This window comes from Eleginops maclovinus, chromosome 16 (assembly GCF_036324505.1).
Source record: "Eleginops maclovinus isolate JMC-PN-2008 ecotype Puerto Natales chromosome 16, JC_Emac_rtc_rv5, whole genome shotgun sequence".
Lineage (NCBI taxonomy): Eukaryota > Metazoa > Chordata > Actinopteri > Perciformes > Eleginopidae > Eleginops > Eleginops maclovinus.
In genome coordinates, this window is record NC_086364.1 from 7,475,245 (window position 1) to 7,496,757 (window position 21,513).

General features: G+C 39.2%; 1 protein-coding gene across 1 annotated transcript in view; it reads right to left on the bottom strand.

Annotated features, from left to right (window-relative positions):
• baiap3 (BAI1 associated protein 3) overlaps positions 1-16,365 on the bottom strand; it is a 39,588-nt gene extending 23,223 nt beyond the window's left edge. The window contains exons 1-3 of the mRNA XM_063904972.1: positions 16,182-16,365; positions 7,884-8,026; positions 1,438-1,525 (exon numbers count right to left, since the gene is read on the bottom strand). Coding sequence (XP_063761042.1) covers positions 1,438-1,525; positions 7,884-8,017 — 222 coding nt within the window. The 5' untranslated portion in view covers positions 8,018-8,026; positions 16,182-16,365. The remainder of the gene's footprint in view (positions 1-1,437; positions 1,526-7,883; positions 8,027-16,181) is intronic.
• Between the last annotated feature and the right edge of the window lie 5,148 nt (positions 16,366-21,513).

Here is a 21,513-nt window from a genome sequence, read left to right on the forward strand (position 1 = left end):
CTCTTAGAGCTGTGTTGATCAATAACCACAGGAGAAACTAAGGTCACAGTTTGGTATTTCTGACTCTCAATCATCTTCTGGAATGGTGGTTTAGTCCATCCTAATTACGGGCCAGGCTCCCTCCTAAGGCTCACATGATTCATCTGGGTTGGGAGATGAACAATGGGGCAGTAAATAGAGCTGCAATGATGAGTTGACTAATTGATAAATCCATGGATAAATAATCGGCAACTATTCCGATTCATCTTTAAAGTTTTTCTTTCTTTTTTTAAATGGCACAAAACGCTGACTTTTACCTTTTTAGATGACTTTTTTTTTAGCTTTTATATAATATCAACTCACCTTTTACTGTAAACTTGAATATTTTGTGACATTTATGGTTTTTTGGTTGATTAAAATTAAGAAAATAATCAGCAGATTCCTTGGATAATGAACAATAAAGATAAGTGGCTGCCAAATAGGAAAGAAAAAAAACTACGGTTTTGCTTTTTGTGAAAGGCTGAAATGATTTTTTTGTCAAATGATATACTCAAATGAATGTAGTTTGAATTAGTAATCAGTATTTGATCAGACCTATAGACATCTGAAATGTGAGGTCACAAATCAGTGTTGTAGTCAAGTCACCATTTCTCGAATCGGAGTCCCTCTCGAGCCCTCGTGAGAATAGGGGGGAACTCGCCTCGCCGCTGCTCACGCCTTTGGCAGAGTACATCTGGACTCGAGACAAAACTTGTTAGAGTCCGAGTCCAAGTCCTATCGTCAATGTGCGAGTGCGAATCTGAGTCCATCTGTGCGTGAGTCGAGTCATGAGTCCCGAAAATCAGCTGATTCCAGGACTCGAGTACTCCAAGTCTGTCACAAATTGTCATGCCAGAGAAACCAACCATGGGTTTCAAGCTTTGGCAATGTATTTCATTTTTAAAGCTCATTTATACCGTATGACTAAATAAATTCCGAACAGAAGTTCTAAATTAAACCGATCAAATAAAAATATAACACAGAAAAATAGGCAGGAGACCTTTCCAGCACTGCTGCCTTCATAGACACTTTATAGGTCACCAACCAACACAGAAAACTCATTCTAAACCCAAAGTCCTCACAAGGTTATATAATGTTTAAGCAATTATGACAAGAAGTCTGGATATTCCTCATGTTTTCATGACGACTCTTTTGGTTTTGACTCTTTTTTGACTCTTCTTCCTTACAGCAATTTGCAAACTAAGACATCAATTGCTCTCATAAAGATGTAAGCACAGCCTCATGGCCATTGGCAGCAGGAGCAGCTGAACATGGCCGTGAACAGCTGAGCCTGCTGTCTTCTGAGCAACCCAACTCAACCCCGGCCCTTCTGTCTGCACACGTCACGGGGCCTCCGCGCTACACAAACCTGTTTCAAGGGTTTAACAGATGGAAAGGTGGACGTTGGGTGGAGGTTACCTCAGCCTGGGCAGCCTGCAGCATGTTCTCCTGCTTCTGAAGGATGGCATTCACACGCTCAAAGAACTCCACGCTCTCCTCGGAAATCCTGCCAAGAAGAGAAGGCAGATTGACAAATCAACGCCAAAAATGGAAGATGAAGTACTTGGGAAAAACATGTTAATATTTGAGAAAAATGTGATGACATGTTGTGAGTCTAACAGAATATTTCTGGATTGTAAATAAATAAATGGGATTCAGTGACATTGGTGGGATCGCACTGCATCCTGTTTACAGACACTTGGGAGAAGCGTCTGTCAATAAAGATTTTTTTTTTTACAACTCTACTCATCCGCCTGCAGTTCAGCTCCTCATTAAACATCTATCACCTTCTTATCTCATGCACTGTAAAGCAACGCAGGTCTGGACCAAAGCTCTCAGCATTTTGACATGTCTGTACTCTGCGTGATCCATGTTAATCTTCTTTGATGAGCAGGGCGGTGTGCAAAAATGCAAATGATGTTTTCCATTTCCTCAAGGTGCGCGTGAATCCCCGGACTCCCGCTGGCCACAGTTGTCATGGAGATGCTGGCACTTTCCGGGAGGGAGGAGCTGGCTGAACACCTTGGGAATCTCCCCCCGTTATTACCTTCACCCCCACATCTCACCCCTCCCAAATTTCACAGCAGCCTGTATGGAGACAGCGGGATGATGTGGGCTGCAGCAGACGGGGGTTCAGCCGTCCGCCCCCACAGCTCCCACACCTCCCAGCATCCCTCCTCTTCTCCCCACCAACCCCATCATCCAGTACAGAGGAGCGGTCCACAGAGCCCCTGTCATGCTCCTTTATTAGCATCATCACATCCCAGCAGGCGTGTGGCAGCCCATCCCAGCACACACTGACTCTCGCCGTGATGGGGGAGCGGAAGGCAAACCCCTGAGGTATTGATGAGAGCTAATGGCAGTCATGCTGAGAGTTGTACAGGTTTCCACTGGCAGCAAACCCAGGAAGACTTGAGAGATGGATGTATTCGGCTGAAACCCATAATCAAAGCAAGGCTCACTATAAAATACAGTATATTTTTTCATTAAAAAGTAACTCCACCGTTTCTTTGTAGGAGGGCTGCAACTACCAATTATGTTCATTAACCTTTTATCTGACTTTTCAATTTGACTAATCATTTGGTTAATAAAAAAGCAAAAAACTATACCACAAGGCATTTATATATTTGCAGTGACCTAGTCAACGTCATTTTTATCGCTTGTTTTGTCTGAGCAACAGTCCAAAAGTTAAAGGGGCCCCATTCTGCTCATTTTCAGTTTCATATTTGTATTTTGTGCCTCTACTGTGACATGTTTACATGCTTTAGTGTTCAAAAAGGTCTTTATTTTTCTCATACTGCCTGTGATGCAGCACCTTTTTTCACCCTCCGTCTGAAACCAGAGCCCAGTCTGTTCTGATTGGTTAGCTGGCCGCCACTTTTGTTATTGGTGAAAAGATAGAGATGTCCCACCCCTTAGTCTCTCAATGTGTTTGAGCTCTAGCCAATAGAAGTGCAAGTGTTACATAGTGATGTCACTATGTTACTGAAGTAAACTAAGGAGTCCAATCAAGGTGTTTCAGGCAGGGGGGAATCTCACTCTGGAAGGAACATTGGGATTTTAGTCTTTGCAGTCCATTTACGTGCACAATAGCGCCTCTTTACATTATATAATACATTATCATACAAATCTAAGACAATCTGCAAATATTCGTATTTTAGCAGCCTGAAACTTGAGGTTACTTTTGAGTATTCTTTCAACTGAAGGAAATTACTTGGATGTTCCCAAAAACATGATGTACAAATCGTGTGTGTCTTTATCTGGATATGCATTTGTTTGTTTACTGTTAATTCTTTTATTTAGCTGTGTTCAGGAAGACAACCGCTATAAATATGAATCTATCCACGCTCATGAACAAATTCAGGCCATTTCATCCCCTCTATCTCCACCCTTTTAATACTATTTCTCCAATAAAGGCACTCTCTGGCCCCCGAAAAAAGAAGTAGCGATAACGTGCCAAACAGTAAACCCACATTTACCTGCAGAAGAGGGGCCAAATTTAAACTGATTAAAAAAATTAAAGTAAACATCTTACTTGCTTTTCAGCAACTATTTGATCATGTTTAATATATATATTGTTGATCAGTTAATGTGTAAATATTTAAACTCTACAAAAGGATCAAGTTTAACCTTTGAGAGAAAACCATTTTGCTAACCAAGACGGACCTTCATTTTTCAGCTTCTCACGTGTTTGTTGATTCTGTCAAATACTGATCAAAAACTGAGTTGTTATTCTAATCTGATCCCCTCAGTCAGTCTTTGAAAAGCTCAAAGCCCCAAGCTGAGTCTCCAATCTGGGAACGACTCCCCAAACACAGCCTGTTCCGTCGACAAGAGATGGGAGGCTTTGCTTTTTGGAGCTTGCGGTTTTTATTTGCACATACAGCACACATAAGCTTCATTTGATTGTAATACTTTTGTTGTAAGACACACAATTCTCTTCACGTTCCCCATCAATTCTCCAGAGATCCCTGTTATCCAGAAATCTGTCCCGTCTTCTGTCAGTCAGCGCGAAGATTTGTGTAGACAGTCTGAGATTTTTTGTTTCAAGCTTTAGAACAACCTTTTTTTCAAGATCAGAAGTAATGCCCAAATGATGAAATTTCAGTCAATCCTGATATGATAAATTTCAACCTTTTCTCCCCCTCTGACACACACACACACACAAACACACACGCACACGCACATGCATGCACACACACACACACACACACACACACACACACACACACACACACACACACACACACACACACACACACACACACACACACACACACACACACACACACACACACACACACACACACACACACACACACTACCAGAATAACAAACTGATTTGATGTTGCTAGGAAACAGGTCCTTATTTGTACTGTCATTTTATTGTCATTTATTTTCAGAACTAGCTGTCTTGCTGTCCAAAAGAGTACATCAAAATGAAATAAAACATGATGACTGAACTTCTTATATCTGCCAGAAATTGTGTCGGCAACTCCTCACTTCAATATAATATGGCAGTGCACACACAGTAATTAGCAGTGCAGACATCACTGTTGTCTGCAGCGTGAAAGACAATGTGACATCTGGATGCATTCTAATAAAATAAGCAGATTTTAATCCGATTCATCACGGTTGTCAGTGTATAATATCAGCCTGCTACTGCTATCATAACAGAGGATCTCACTCTCTAAACTGAACACAAGACTGTTTGTTTAACTCTAATTAAACCTTTGATTAAGCAACCAAACATCACAGGTGAAAATAATCTAATGTGGAGATATGATCAAAATCTCTCCATTCAATAACTCATGAAAGAAACAGCAGTCGCCAAGCTAGAACTACTGGCAGACAAAAACAGAAGCCTGGTGTGAAATTATTTTCAACTTGGCTTCACAGTTTTTACTTCCTCACTGTGCGGGTCAATAGGAGCACTTTAAAATAGGCAGAGAGCAACTCTAATGTAAAGCTCTTACATGATTCCTGAATAAAAGAATGCCTGAAGCTCTTTTTCAGGTTTCATATTTGTATTTTTTGCCTCTACTGTAACATGTCTCCATGCTTTAATGTTCAAAAAACTCCTTATATTTCTCATACTGCCTGTGCTGCAGCACGTCTTTTCACCCTCTGTCTGAAACCAGAGCCAAGTCTGCTCTGATTGGTTAGCTGGCTGGCTCTGTTCTGATTGGTCAACCGCTTAGAGATCCCCCCTTAGCCTATCACATAGAGTGTTTGTGTAACGTATGTGTCATATGAGGCATCAGAAATATAGAATTATTTTGATCAGTTTTTATTTATAACACTCGACTTAGCCTCCAAAAACAATGGAGCTTCATTGTCAGAAACTGTTCTTTTAAATGTATTGAATGTCTGTCATTAATGAATGTAAATATGGTTTCATAAGGTTTCCATTTGATGTCATTTTTAAATTGAGTTTGTTATCCTGCATTAATTTTTTAAAAAGAGAGCCTCGGCATAGTGTCACTGAGGATCAAGTCCGTTAATGACTGGAGCTAGCTTAATGTAAAAAACAAAGGGAATAGAAAAATAAAAATGAAGTCCACCACTATGACAGAGATGGGGATGAACAGTGCAATAAGCAAACAAAAAAACAAATATATCCATTTGAATATAATTCATGCAGTCTTTATTCAGTTTAATGCCAGCTAATCTTGAACAGTTTCCGCAGCATTTCCTATCAACCAGCTCACACATAGATAGAAAAAAATGTTTTGCTTGACTAAATTTAAAAGTTCATGTCCAATGTGCCCTCTCTGCTCACAGCGCTCAGCTCCAACAGCCTATCGTACTCCTGGGTCAACAACTGTGGATAGAGCAGCCCAAATATACCGGCCTCATTTGCAAATTCTCAATTAAAGTGAGAGTGTGGGCAGGCCAGCAGACTGAACGGATAACAAAGATCACCAGGCTGCCTCTAATGAACCGCGCTCAGTGTGTCTGCACGGCTGGGAGGATGAAGCAGCAGGGGGCTTAGAAAAGGTGAGATACTGACGGCTCATATCACTCTTTAATGAAGAACACAAATAAGCTCCTATCAGAGCAGATTACACATTCATTTGTAAAAGGGAGATAATTATAATGGATAAACCATAATGAGAAAGTATTATAAAGATGTGATAAATAACACACATTCATGACAAATCAGTGTTCTGCAACACGTCTGAGGATATCTTCCCTGTTGAAAATAGACACGGTCGTCAGTACAAATATAAGTTCACATGGTGCCAGAAGCTTGTGTTTAGGTTGCTATAGAAACCTCAGGTTCATGATTATTTTTGGCTTTAGATTAAGCCAAAAGAAGACTGAAAAAAATCATAGTGATCAATTTACCTGTGACATTTTAAGTGCTGCCATGAAGCAGAAAGCTAAAAAGTTAAACAAGGAATACACAATACAAAAATACAAACATTTTAAAAATGCTGTCAACATGTATTTCTGCATTTTTGATGCTTGACATGCATACAAAAAAAAAACCATTATAATGCAGCGAGGTGTCTTTACCATTCAACTAAAAACGTTAGTATGAAGTGATATGGTGGACTCATATGTTGAAGGAGACATCAGAAGCATGTGGTAAACCACTACACTAGAAAGCAGCATCTGTGATACCCTGTGAGCCTGACTGTGCATGTAATACTTTGGTCGATGTGTCTTTGTGGAAGATGAAGCGTTTGTGTGGTCTGCTCACAGCAAGTCACAACTCTGTAATAAATGCAAAACACATTAAAACATTCTGTTGACAAGAAATAATGACCTGTGGCTTCCGCCGGACAGCCAGCGTAAAACAACAACAGATATTAATTGTTTTGTATGAGCTAGACCCCCTTCTTTGACAGGCTTTCATCTTTCTGAGCTACACTGAACGCAATTTAATTTCCCCTTAAAATAAATCTCATTATGGAAGCTATTATGTCCTAAGCGGCAACAATCAGGCAAATATTAACTACAGCTAGAAAACAGCAGGGTCGCTGTCGGGGCGGGGAAATGGTAAAGATGAACCCAGGCCAAAGCCGTAGGGGGGGGGGGGGGGGGGGGGGGGGGCAGGACAGTACTACTGTTCAATAACTAATGCTTACTGAGTTTGCTTTATAATGTGTTCAAGAGTAATCTTGTAAAATTGAAAGGAGATGCTTTCAGGATTATAACATAGTTAGGCTATCAGAGGTAATTAAGACATGCGCTTGATGCTGCTTATAATACATAATTCAAATGATTAAGACTTGTGTCAAATCGAAGCAAATGTTCAATTAAACAATCCTTTATTTCCCAAATAAATTGTATAATGTTTTTAATGCAAATAACCACTACAAATGAGAGCAGCATAGTGAAACAAAGTAATCCAGATGTGGATGTTTCCTTTCGATAAAAAAAAAAGAAGGAAATTGCGAAGTTGGTGAAAAACCTAGTCTCGAGGCTTGAATTTAAAAAAATGTCCCTCATCCTTCATTTCTGCGGTTCTGAGAAACAGTAATACATTAAGAAACATCCTGGCTCCTGCTTCTTGCTATGACTCAAGCAAGGCTTCTTTTGTGTCCAACAGCAACACATTAACATCTAAATGCAAGAGAGCAGAGAGGGCATCACAACTCATAAAATCATAAATCAAGTCAACTGCTTCTGCGACAAAGTGTGCCTGGAAGGATTTTAATAAACCTCTTAATGTTCATCAGGGAAACTCTGTATAACAGCAAAGTGAAAAACATAAAACCCCAATGTATGTAATATGTTAAACAAAACAGCACAGACGTTCCACGAATCTCACATCCAGGGACAATCACGTGAATAGCCTGGAAACCAGTGACATTACTTTCAGTAGGTGGTTTGTTTGCACAGCAGTGACTCACCTGCGGGGTAACGGGTCGGGGCAGTGTGTATGGGGGCTGCTGGGGGTGGGGGCTGGCTCCCTGCGGCCCCTCAGAGACTGGCTTCTCTGCACCTGCCTCAGCACACTGCTCTTCAGGTCCAGCAGCGTTGTCATGGTCTCTCACTGCCAGAACACACACACACACCAACTGTCAATTAATTCCATATGCTTTATAGGCATGCATGTCACAATATTGCAATAGCATAATAATGAGATTGTAAAGAAAAGGAAGAAATTTGGATTCACAAAAGTCAAGAAAATGGAATTAACCCACCCTCTGTTTGTGTGAGACTGGGAAAAGGTGTGTATATTTTGTGTGTGTGTGTGTGTGTGTGTGTGTGTGTGTGTGTGTGTGTGTGTGTGTGTGTGTATGTGTACTTGGACAGTGGATCTGGGTGCTTTGTATTTAGCTCCTACATTACATCTCAGTTTTCGTAAAGCAAGAAATGATTCAAAGTAAATAATAACAACATTTATTAAAACATTTATAAAATTATAACAAAATCATATTAACATCAACCGTGTTATTTTAGCTAACTTAATCATGAAATGATCTTTACAACGTCTATACAATTACGTATAGTCAGGTTTTGATGCTGTTTAACTTCAGAAATATATGATAATAATCTTTTCTTTTATTTAGGGTGTATTTTTACTATATTGGCAGAAATGTTATTTCTAAAGTGCCGGATATTTAGGCCATAAAGTCTAGTGTCACTCTGGTGCGACTCATAATTGGCACCGTCTGTTATCCACAACCGCTTAATTTTAGCTTTGGGATAATATTTATTTTTCAAAGTGGTTGTTTCTAGAAATACAGTTGGCCCAGGGGATCCTTTTGGTCTAATAAGCTGCATAATCACCCTCTTTGCTCTTTTAACATAGTTATACTCTTCCTCAGCAGAAGGTGTGTTCTATTTCTGTCAGAGCCTGGCTGATGCCGCACAGTGTGAAATATGTCTTCCACTTTTAGGTCTGGTCAATTCAATCAACTTTTATTTTCGGGATCACACTTTGTACAAAATATGCAATTCCAGGATACTCACAGAGCTAAGAGCCAGAAGAGCCACATAACAGCAATATCAAAACAATGGCTGTATTACAAATATTGAATGGCAAGGAAATACACCCAGGTAAAGCCTAGTTAAGAAATGATTGCCCTGAATTTGTTAAGCAATAGCATGGCAAAACAATAAGTTATAAAAAGAAGACTTTGTAGCTAACAGATGAAGTAAAAACTGAAGATTTTTAGGGTAAACAAAAGAAGAGCTTTGAAGCAAAAAGTACGTACCTGTACAGCAAAAGCTACATCAACTGTATAACTAGATATGTATCAACCGTTAAACTGTAATTCTTGTTGAAAGCACAGTAGCTTTGCAATTCATTTTAGTTAGGTTTATGTTTTTGAATACTATATATCGTAATTAGAAAAAGTTACAATGTCTTTACAACTTTAGTGGAGTGTTTAGACCCATTGACTCATCCTTACATTTAGTCAAATCATTTAGAAAAAGAAATGACTTTAATCAAATACTTTCCAAGTTGTAGGAATATTAACTTTTCAAAAAGTTGTTTTCATTAATCCACTAGTGCCTTTAGAGGGAATTGGACTACAGGCATTAGCCTATATTTACATATAATCATTACATTCTAAGACATTTTATCATATCCAAGCACTTGAAGAGAAAGGTTTACTTGGTCGTCGTGACTGTACAATATAAATTTAGACAAATGGTGACCTCGCAGAGATTGGAACTGTGTTGCTAAGCAATTCTCTGGGACTGAGTGGCTCTTCGTCAGAGCCATAAAGTGAACTCTCATTTTGGCTTCATGGCGTCTTTAAAGTATAACCAAATTTCATGATCCCATGATAATACTTTGCACCATCAATGCAAGTGAAGAGCTGAAGAATAAAATACAATGTTCTGTTTAGGGATATTTAATGAAACTGTGCATGACTGCATTTCAAAGTCAAAAAGAAGATACAGTTACAGTTTCTCAACATCAATTGCTTTTTTATCCTCTTGAAGGGGCCTTATTATGCTCATTTCCAGGTTCATATTTGTATTTTGTGCCTCTGCTGTGACAGGTTCACAAGATTTAATGCTCAAAAGGTTTTTTATTGTTCTCATACTGCCTGTGCTGCAGCACCTCTTTTCACCCTCCGTCTAAAATTGGTTAGCTGGCCAGCCTTGTTGTGATTGGTCAAATGTAAGAGATGTCTCACCCTTTAGCCTATCAATGTGATGAAGCATAAAGGTAAAAGAAGCACGATTATTAAACAGTGATGTCAGTATGTTACAGCAGCAAACAAAGGAGTCTAATTGAGGCATTTCAGGCAGGGGGCGGGGGTTTTGTTGGAGAGAAACTCCCTATATACAGAACTTTGTGATTTTGGCCTTTGTAGACCATTTACATGCACAAAAATCTATATAAAACACACTACAGGAAAGGGAAACCCCCAAAAAGCTTTATTTTCGTGAATGTTATTCCCAAGTGTAACGCCCCTTAATATTTTTTCCTCAAAAGTCAGACACTGGACTTCATGTGTGTGCAAAATATATACGTTTTATAGGAGTTAATCCTTTTAATCTCGAGAGAAGGTTGTGCGTCTATAAATACCTGCAGTTCAATATCGTAGTCGCTCACTAAACCCTGACTGGAACAGAATACATTTACTGGCTTCCAGATTTTCAGACAACGTTTCAAGCCACTGTGGCAGCAAGACTGTTCACAGTGCAGGCTACATTTCAGATCACTATTATAATTCAAAAAGCATGACAATGATCTGATTGCAAAGTCGTTAAGGGCATAAATCTCAGTATTTCTTACAGTAAAATTCGCACATCGGCCTAGCAACTGAGGAAGACTGTCAAATCATGACTCCTTAATCAGTATCCAATCGCAGGTTGACTGATGTGATCTCCAGATGCCTGAGAGTGTTTGGAGAGCTTCCAATAGGCAGCGTGCTGATGAACAGCAGTGAGGAAAGAAGAGACTCAAAGGAAGAGGAATGTCGAGGACACAAGAGAGAGGCTTTGATTGATGGAAAAGCTGTTTTAGGCAACAGTCAGACAGACTCAGACAGTCAGACACTCTTTTCAGTGTTTGACAGCGACGTCCGTACATCAGTGTGAAAACGAATCAATGAACCACAGTCGCTGGGAACTTGTTCTGATTTTCCAGCCAGCTAAAGACACACGAGTCCCTCAAAATGTAATAGATGCTGATCATGTTGGGTATTTTTAGAATTCTGGATATCTCAAAAAAGAAACTTGGAGCATATGATTTTGGTTGTTTACTTACTCACTACTAACAGGGAAGGCCCCAGACATCCAATATAATCTATTTATACAGGCACACATATTATATAACCTTCAATCCTTCGCTTTTGACTCTTTAGCTGTTTTTTGGACAGTTGGGTCATCATGGTCTGGTGTCAGTGTCCGAACTACGGGGGGACTCGGGGGATCCGAGACCCCCTGAAACTGACACGGGATCCCCCGAAAACATGATTTGGGAAATGTTGGGGGGTCTCTAAAATAGTGTTTTCGAGATCCGCGCTCTGAGTCAAGCGCAAGAGCAAGCGCCCCCCCCGAGAGAAAAATGGGACCCCCTGAAAATCTCGGCATAGTTCGAATACTGTCTGGTGTCACCAAGTTCAGCAGTGTTGATCAATACAAGCTATAGACACACATTCATATACTATTATAATTTCACAAGCAATGTTGTGTGGTTCCTTTTATGACTGTACTAACACCAAATGGATCCAGAAAGTTATGCACATATGACAGCATCACAGCGTGCAGTCTTCCCAGTTAGCAGTAGGCCAGAAATTCTTGGTGCAAGTTGCTCCTATTGGCTGAGCCGAAGAACAGTCTGCTATCGATCCAGGAGGCTGACACCTGTTACCCACTTGGAGAATCCACACTTTACTCTATTAGACTGGAGTGTCTCTGTCAGATATCCTCAAATGTGTTATTTCCAAGTGAGAAACACTTCGAATTTTCTACATTTCCACTTCACAAAGGAATTTTCCAGCTGACAGACTGTGTGAACATACTATTTTCAATCAAAAGGTTTGGGATGTTTTAAACATGCAGCTCTCTTGTCAACACGGCAACATGAAGCGACTGCGAGTAGCTGCTTCTTGTATGATGGATTTATACTTGGACGCTTTTTGAATGTCACTGCTCAACGCCATGAGGAAGTTCCCGGTGTTTGAGTCTGATTGAGTCTCAAAGCTGTCAATCTACATTGTTGCTGCACTTGAAATAGTTCAGAAATATAAAGTAGCTAAGACTGCATACTCTGATGTATCCAACGTTAAAGGAAACATCAGGGTTTACTTGAAGGAGTGAGATTTGCATATTCCTAACAAAAGGAATATACATTTTGTTTATGCATAGTGCACAGAATAAAAATTGTAAAAGAAGCTCCTTATACATGCCTTGTTTTCTGGTTTGTGTTTGTCACATTCTTCAAATGTACAGGTCCATTTTGAGGAAAAGGAAAGTGACAACGCTAAAATCCCTCTCCAAAGGGATTTTCAATACCACACAACATTTAAGCGTGCAGCTGAAATACCTCAGGCATGTTTTCCTGCAGTGTCCAAACAAACCTCTCAGGCATCACATCATATCCACTACATGCAGGCTGGTAAGCATGGCCTGCTGACAGCTACCAGGCAGCGCAGAGCAGCTGTCTCCCTGGTGAACTCATTTCAATTACGGGAGTGGATTTCTCCCAACTGGATATCACTCCGTCTCAGCCGACAGCCCATAGTGACAAAACAGGTCGACGCGCTACCGCTGGGGGGGCACCGGCTGCCAAGGAAACACTGTCAAAGCCAAGCAAATGCCTTTCTCGCAACATTGGTGTCGAAGTCGTGCCAGGGAAACACTTGCTCACTAGCGTCTCTCTCCTGTGAGAGCCAATGGGGCCGGCAGCCAAGAGCCTGGCTGATAGGGATGGAGTGTCTCTATGGTAACAGCAGAGGAAAGGGAGCTGGTAAATACAGGTGAATGGAATTCTACAAAGTCTGAAAAAAGCCCCTTGGTGTTATAATTAGGGCGGCACAATGTGTTTTTTCAGCAGCGACATCGCAATGTGCAAGTCACATCGCAGGACACGTAATGTAAAGTCAGGGAAAGTCAAACGTGTGATGCTACAACTTTTCTGCTGCTTGATAAAGAAGGAATAGATTCCCCCCTGATCTACAAGAGAATTCTGTCTGAAAGTCCTTTACTCCAATTTGAGGCTTCAGATACACAGTTTGTTGCTAGTGAGTGTCACACAGGCTCTGCATACACACACAACCACCTTCACACACATTACTGATCAATGTATCAAACCACCAAGAAAAGAAAAAAAAATTGGTTACAAAAAGATTTGAGAGTCTGTTTTGTAAAAATATTTTGTCTACAGAAAGGATGATGTTCGACCAAAAATGGAAACAATGTGTGTTGTGTTTTAAATCTCATACAGAGAAACAATAACAATGTGCGAGGAACAGCAGGAAAATACTAAATGAAAATATGGTTGCAAAGAGTCCTGAGAAATCTCTTTCAATTTTTCAAATTGCTATTTTTTTTCCAATACCGTGCACCCTAAGTTATACCTGACAGCAGAAGATTGTGAATCTGTGTGTCAATCGTTCCAGAGGCATGACTTATGTTTAACTCCTGACTACTGTCCTAACTTCACATATTCCTCTGTGTGATGTTTCCAGCATACACATCAGAAAAAAGCAAGAGATCATATAGCAAGTCTATACAGGAGCCAGGTGCACAATGTGGCATGCAGCCGACCATCATTAGCGGCTTCAAATGGATGCTTCAAGATTACAGCTTGTGCCGTTTTCAGCAATGCACCTTTCTCGGTCATTAGTCTCTTGTTGATGAGCACTTCTCCAGGTGTTTGTTCGAGTGTGAAAGCTTCATCCTTCGGAGTGTTATTGAGTGGTCCAATTGGGTGGGGGGGTGGGGGGGAGGTACAGAGAGAAAGAGACAGAAAAAGACGGAGGGGGGAGGAATGGGGAGTTTCAACAAAGTCTTTTTTTAAATAATTAATGTAATTAAGAGCATCCATTTAATTCATTACATTCCTCCTGAGTCACAGTAATGAAAAGGGAACATTCATTGTCTCTGTGAATACAAGCACATTCTGAACCATATCAGCCTGAGGTGATACATTCGAATCCCAGCTGTAATTAGATTATTTGGTAGCGGTGATGTTAAAAGGCACGACTATTACAACCTTTACGACAGGAGCAAAGGGCCTCATCATTGGCCATCAATGTTATTATGTGAGCGGCTCTTAGGGACAGTCAAGCTAAATGGATAACACTGCCAGTTCTGTGTCAAATCTTTATCAACCCTTGGATGAGGATAGTGTGGACATGACTGATCTGTACCTGTATGCACGTAGATAACACATAATCTATAATCCAGAGAAACACTCTGTATCCCCCCTGCTATTCCCCAAAGCAAAGTCTAAATTGTCAAGGCACATTGACAGGCAGAGAAATCCACAGGAACTGACGCTTGTGAGATAAAAAAAGAAAAGAAAAGGCAACGCACAAAATATAAAAAAGTTAAACAATGTCACAAATTATTGCTTATTGTTCCACGGATAATGCATCCTTTGTCCCCCTGGAAGACACTCACTCCAGCAATAACCGCTGTCAAAAATAGAAGCCATTGACTCTTTATGCAGAAGCAATCATTTCCCACCTCCATTTTTTACACAATAACAATCAATCTGCATCTACAAGGCACTTTGCTCCAACACAAGTGATGAAAACATGGAACGGCTCACACACTATAATTAACGCCATACTTCAGAACACTACAACTGTACTTTAGCAGCGTAACCTCTTCATGATGTTTCTTCAAATGTGTGGAGAAAACGAACACTGGGGAAGCGAAGGCAGGTTTATAACAACTGCTGTAATACTAAGAGGAAAGGATTAATGAATGACTAATGGACTCATGATTATGAGTCTAAAGTGGAGTTATGACCTGCACCAGCTTCTTAAGAAAAGAGGAGACTCACTTTTTTTCTGGACATGCCCAACACAGCGTCTGTTCCATCGGAGTGCAGTTTCACACAGTTTGTGTGCAGGGACATGTTATGCTTTATCACCCTTTTAATCTGCTGCACATGTAATCATTGTCAATGTTAAGAGCACTGGTAAATTACTGGCTCAGAATGGCTGTCATTGGGGAAAACTATAATTCCAGCTGTGATGTGTTAGTTTGTGTGTGTGTACATGTGTTTGTATAAGAGAGAGAGAGAGAGAGAGAGAGAGAGAGAGAGAGAGAGAGGAGAGAGCGAGAGAGAGAGAGAGAGACAGCTCACTCCAAAAAGCATCTCCAAAGCACAAAATTGATTCATACACAGTATGAAGCTCAGCGAGCATCATGTGTCAGCTGATGAAGGGTTTAAAATCCCATAAAAATCTAGAGGTCTAAATGTGCCTTTGTGTGCATGACACCTTTGATTTAAAGGGAAATCTGGAAACCAGAATGAAAAACATCTTCTAACGAAAATGTTAAGAAAAAGTGCATCTAGTGATAAATAACGTATTCAATGCCAGCTAATGCTTTATGTGATGTGATGCTGCTCTGCTGCACCTACATGTGAGTGTTTGTTAATGTGTATGTGTGTGTGTGTGTGTGTGTGTGTGTGTGTGTGTGTGTGTGTGTGTGTGTGTGTGTGTGTGTGCGTCTTATCCTTGATGGGTGTGCGTCATTAGCTTTTGCAGTGTAATAGCTAATGCCTACATTACAGAAGAGCAGTTACAAAAACAAAAATCAGGAAAACAATAAATAAATCAGCTGTAATAAAACATTTGGCACCTGACACATTGGGTAGCCAATACTGTGCAAAGTGTCACTGAAACGCACTTTCCGAATGAGTTAAACATCTTTATGATGAACAGAAAGGGGAACTTCTGGCCATAAGGCAGACATGGTGCAGCATTCATGACCTTTTTCCTAAAAAAGTGTAGCAGATAAGAGCTCGGGAGCTTCATTACATGCCAAACATCATCCATGCACTGATGTTATTTGGGTATAAACGGAACTTTAAAAAAAAGAGGCAAATATCATATAATTTTCAGCTGCAGGGAATTCAGATCAACAGGTGTCAATAAACCAAGATGCTGAAAAATCTAAGCATTAGTCCGTCAATCATGCATCAAGCATGTTTTTCTTTTATTATTGTATAACCAAGACTTGGTTTCATGCCGTCAAAAGATAAAAATCCAGCTCACCTGTGTCTCCTGACAGTTTTCCAGTGTCAAATTGTTTTCTTTTTTTGAGGCTGCGTGTGGCAGAGTTGCTGTGATCACTGCAGCAGGAAGCTGTTTTTCTTCTGAGGAGAAATCAACTTCGGTGAAAACAACGTTTGGATATTTTTCTTGCGATAGACGACAGACAAAAGCCCATTTTAGTCCTTCGAAATGCTTCCTGAGCTCACGCTCCACCGATGCTCATCCAAATATGGCTAAAGGAAGTGCAGCGATACTTCACTGCGCTCGATTAGTGTCGGAAATATCGCAAAATAGAGTTGACCGTGCGACACAAACACTGGCTAAATGCGACGGGGGAAATGTGATTTATAAAGACAATCCTTAGTTCTGACGTAAAGGGGAGGAGTTGTGAGGAAAAACGATTGTTCAAGCCATATTTTAGAATACTTGTGAAGTCTGATACACACTTGTTGCTGTTGTTACACTTGTGAAAATGCATAGTTGGTGCTGTTTCTAAATGCACCGAATGAAAAAATCCAGTTTGAACTGACCTAAGTTGTTACCTAGAGCAATCATATGATACAAAAAGTAAAACAAATTTTATTATTTTAAAAAATAACAATTTACATAAACAAATTCAATGAAAAAATGAAACAAAAAGCTGCTTTTTTTGGGGAGGGAAGCGTTGTTTGTATTGTCCATTGGCTAAGCTAAACAATAATAATTCGACCACATCACAAAAAATAGATGAAAGCAATGTTTGACTCAATTTCTTCGTATTATTCAATCATTCAATATTGAAAGACGTATAGTTAAACGTTTGAAATGTAATCACATATGAATAAAGTTAATGTTATTTCATCAACATAGCACTAAACCTATGTCACTCTTCACGTTAGTTAGAGCTGTTGACTATTACTTCTGAACAAACACCCCTGAATGGAGTGAAAAGCAGGAGTTTACGATGTGCACCCGAAGGCATCACTTGACTGTTGCTGAGGGATGTCTCCGAGAAAAATCCCCAGAGCGACGCAGGGAGCAGGTTCAGCTGTCACTCAGACTGAGATCCGTGTACCTTTACTTTGTTCTGCCTAATGAGCTCATCCAGAGCTTTGATACGATCTTAATATGTTAATGCCCTACTCAGGAGACCAATAAACTATCTCAGACTTCACATATAACTCATCGGGCCTCAGTTTCTATCCTTAAAAGAAAAGAAAAATGTAAATATGCCAACTTTGTGTCATGTTTCGTCATGTTCATGTAAATGAAGCATTTAGTGCACGGTCTTGTTATTGGCAATGATTGAGAGAGAAACATTGGCTCTTTTTTATTTTAATGTACTTATTATATATATTAAAACATTTAAAAAATAGTGTGTCACTACTGTATATGTCTAAAATTAATGCAAAAAGAGCACAGAAAGGTAAAAGGCCTAAGATTGGAGACATTTGAGATTCAAAATCCTTCTCATATTAGGTTGGCCATTGAGATATGCATCATTACATTTAACCTATCGTACTAACTATATAAATAACAGACATGAAACATAATTTATTGCGTCAAATTGACTCCAATATGTTCTGTATCAGTGCTTCATTGAAAACCACTTTTACAGAAACACTTAGAATACGTGCAGACCAAGGCTGAGAAGATAATTAAAGAACTTGGAAGCGATTGTTTCATAGCACACACGTCGGGCATTTTCTCACTCCTCTGTTTGCAAATAAGGACACATAATCTGAAGGGCACGTGCACAAGAGGCTTTAAATAGACACAGGAACATTAATTATATGCTTGTAGGGTAGGTGCCATTCTCTAAGCGAAAAAATGATTTCTCACATGGCCATTATTGCCTAAGCTGTGGTCAGGCAGTCACAGTCTTAGTGTGTAAGAGCGATAATACACAAGTGCAACCCATCATCAGCACCAACACAGTCAAAGCATAAAGCAACATCCTACAATTAGAAGGATTCATTATCACTGTTTACCGATAATCGAGAACGGAGCCAATCCTGCACTGAAAAAACTGAAATGTTGACTTTAATTCAATGTATTATGTCAACATATTTCACATAACTGTATTAGGTTAGTTATAAGCAATAATATTAAGTTGAACCTAATATTTTCTATTTTAGTTTATTATTTTTGCTAACCTAATTCAATTAAAGTCAACGTTTCAGTTTTTTTAAGTGTGAAGCTTTCAATGAGTAATGTGGAACCAAGAAAATCAGCCCAGTTAGCATAACATCAAATACAATCTCTTATTTGGAAATATTGTGGTATGGCAAATTACTACTACCCTTTAAATCCTTTTTGCTACACTTCATATGTTGGAATAGGCATTCAAGAAGATAACAGCTGGGGTTAAGAGTTCAAATTGTATATTACATACATCCTTTTTCAGCTCAAAGTCAATGATAATTAATACTCTATCCAACATGATTGGTTAATTACCAATATGAAGGGCTTTAGTTGTTTGTTTTTCAACTTCATTTGTTGTTTTTCACCAATGCATATAGAAAGAGGGAATTTTCTTTTATGTTTGATTGTGAGTGCCCCCTGAGTTGTAAATGAGCGGGAAACAACAAAGCAAACAGACAGATGAGGAGACTAAAAGTCACGTCTGGAGCATTACATCGGAGACCCTTTCTAATCCACTGATGAGAAACGACAAAATCTAGACCTCTGATTTTGATATGTTGTGACATCTTTTTAATATTCCGGCAAAATTGAACAGAAGGCTTTTCCCGTGTTAAGTGATAAGACACATGTGACCCCCTTGCCTTGTTTCCATGGACACATCATTAGAGAGCTTCCCCAGCTGGTTCAAAAGGCTTGTGGTGACGGCAAATAACAAGTGAAATGTTTAAGAAGAAAGTTTCAAGGGTTTCAAGTCCATCATTCAATTGGATTAAAGTCATATAGCCGTGACGTATAATTACAATATAAAATATGTTTATTATTTATCAAATTATTTTAAGTGTCTTCTACCACTTTGATGCACTTTGACCCTCTAAACGCAATGTCAAGTCACTGTACTTACTACCGTCAAATCACACACATCTTCAATTTCAGCTGTTCAAAGGTCATTCAGACTCCACTCATTAGTCTTACTGCTGGGTTGTGGAGATGAAAGTCAGTCTTTATTCTTTTCTTTTCTTCTCTCCAAATGAGACGTTTGAAACCTTGCAAGGTGGAGAGGAGAGGTGAGTAGATCGTTATTTTGCCTGTGTCAGGTGGCAGCACCAACACTTACTGCTCATATTATAGATCGAGACTGCTGATCTGAACTTTCAAATTGAAGCTGGGCAACAGGCTTACACATTTCACAACACAGAGGGCAACAAATGTGCAGTGCTCACACTCAGGTTTGACCAAGTTTGCTGTGAGGAGCATGCAAAAGCTCTTCACAAATCTTAAAAAGTAGAAGTGCCAGAAAAGACAGAGGTTTTGAGATGCATGTAAACATATATTTGCAAGATAACAATAACTTCTACCATTATAATTAGAAGTAGAAATGAGAAGGAGAAAATTTGTTTTGTTTAGAAAAATGGGAAATGGAAAAACAAAGGATCAAATTCAAAATGTGAAAGTGGTTTGAAATAATTACAGATAAGGCACATGCCAGCAAAAAATGTCAATGAATTAAATTCAAAGAATCTCCATATGTTCACATATCATACAATTTACAAATAAAAAAACGATTTAACACACACTATGTTTGAAGAAAACGACAGTGTCAGACAGGGGCAAATGCGTCACAATGGCATAAAACATTTCCATTATGAGAAATGCACCGCAGTTTCAAAAATGATGCAAAATAAAAAACACAATTGTGCCAAAACACATACAAATGAAGAAAAATATTCACCAAATTGATAAAGCATGAACAGTGTTTAGTGAATAATGCATAAACGAAAATGCTGCAAGAACTTAAAACACAACAGAAACGGGGACACTAAAAGCTGATGCACATAGTTGGGATTATAAAGTTGGCCAACTGTTTCAATGTGAGTGTTTCATCAAGTTGGTGCATGTTTTCTAAATGCTGCTCATGTGTTGGTAAGTTGGTGAACATGTTTTTATATTTACATCGTTTTGGGAAGTGCAACTTGTTTCCCCTTATGTTAGTCTTTTGGGCCGTTGAAGCACATTTGAACAGTTAGGTCACCATTGAAAACATAAATACTCTGCTTTTTTGTCCTAAATTGCTTCGTAGTACTACGTCCACTCAATAAATCTGCTCTGAATATTATATACCTATTTGAATATATGAAAAAATTGGAATCTAGTTTGATTAAAAACACTACTCTGGTGATGAGTAGTGTGTATACTGCACCGTCAGTCTTTGGCACACACTAAACCTAATACAGTATGTGAGCTTTGAATAAGGTGTACCATAAATACACATGGATGGGTTTTTGGGACACACAAATCAGTGTCTTGCATAGATCCAATTTTCCTTAGACAATCCAATTGTCTTCTTCGATCTGTTTGTGTGTGTCAGGACTGTTGGAGTGCTTCCACGATGGCTTCAGACAGAGGTTCATCTCAATAATCCTGTGTGCCCATCAGTGTTACTTTGTGTTTACAGTATCACTCCATCGGGGAGAACAAGCGGCTAATCAGCATAACACAAAGCTACTGTCACTCCAAAATCTAATCTTATTATCTCTGGAAAATGTTCTGTGTAGTTATTGACATGACGAGCATAACAGCAGCACTTTAGTTTCTTCTAACACTCAGACTCTCTTCAACCGAGTCATTGCAAAGTCTTTAAACTGACAAATTGCTGTACTCCAGCACCATAGGATGTTGAAGAATTTAACATAGGATTAGATTTAAAAAATGCTATATGACAATTTGCCAAGATTAACTTTTGCAATAAAATGTTTTAATTCTTTTTGGATTATCACTTATCATCTGTCTTCTATAATGCCAATGTCTTTCTAATTACAGGACAAAAGAAAACAAACTAAAATGAGTCACCAATCATAATATCTAAACAGTGCTGTGCCAATGGTGTGCTCCCCCTGGAGAGATTACAATAGACAAGTGTTAATTCCATCACCTTTAAACATAAGCTTAAATTGGCAAAATTAAATAGCTATGATATTTGTGGGTATTTCCTCTTCTGTTAAATTTTTATCTAACTGCTCCACCCAACTAAATTCTGTCTCCTCAAAAGGACTCTTTTTATTCAAACGTTCTCACCCTGCCATTAAGTAAGCAATGTTGTTTTCCATTTTAAATCCACTTAACAAACATGGGAACGTAATAATGCTTCACTGCCGTGAAACTCTCTTAAATTCATACAAATTAATACAGACTCCACACAAACATCTCTAGC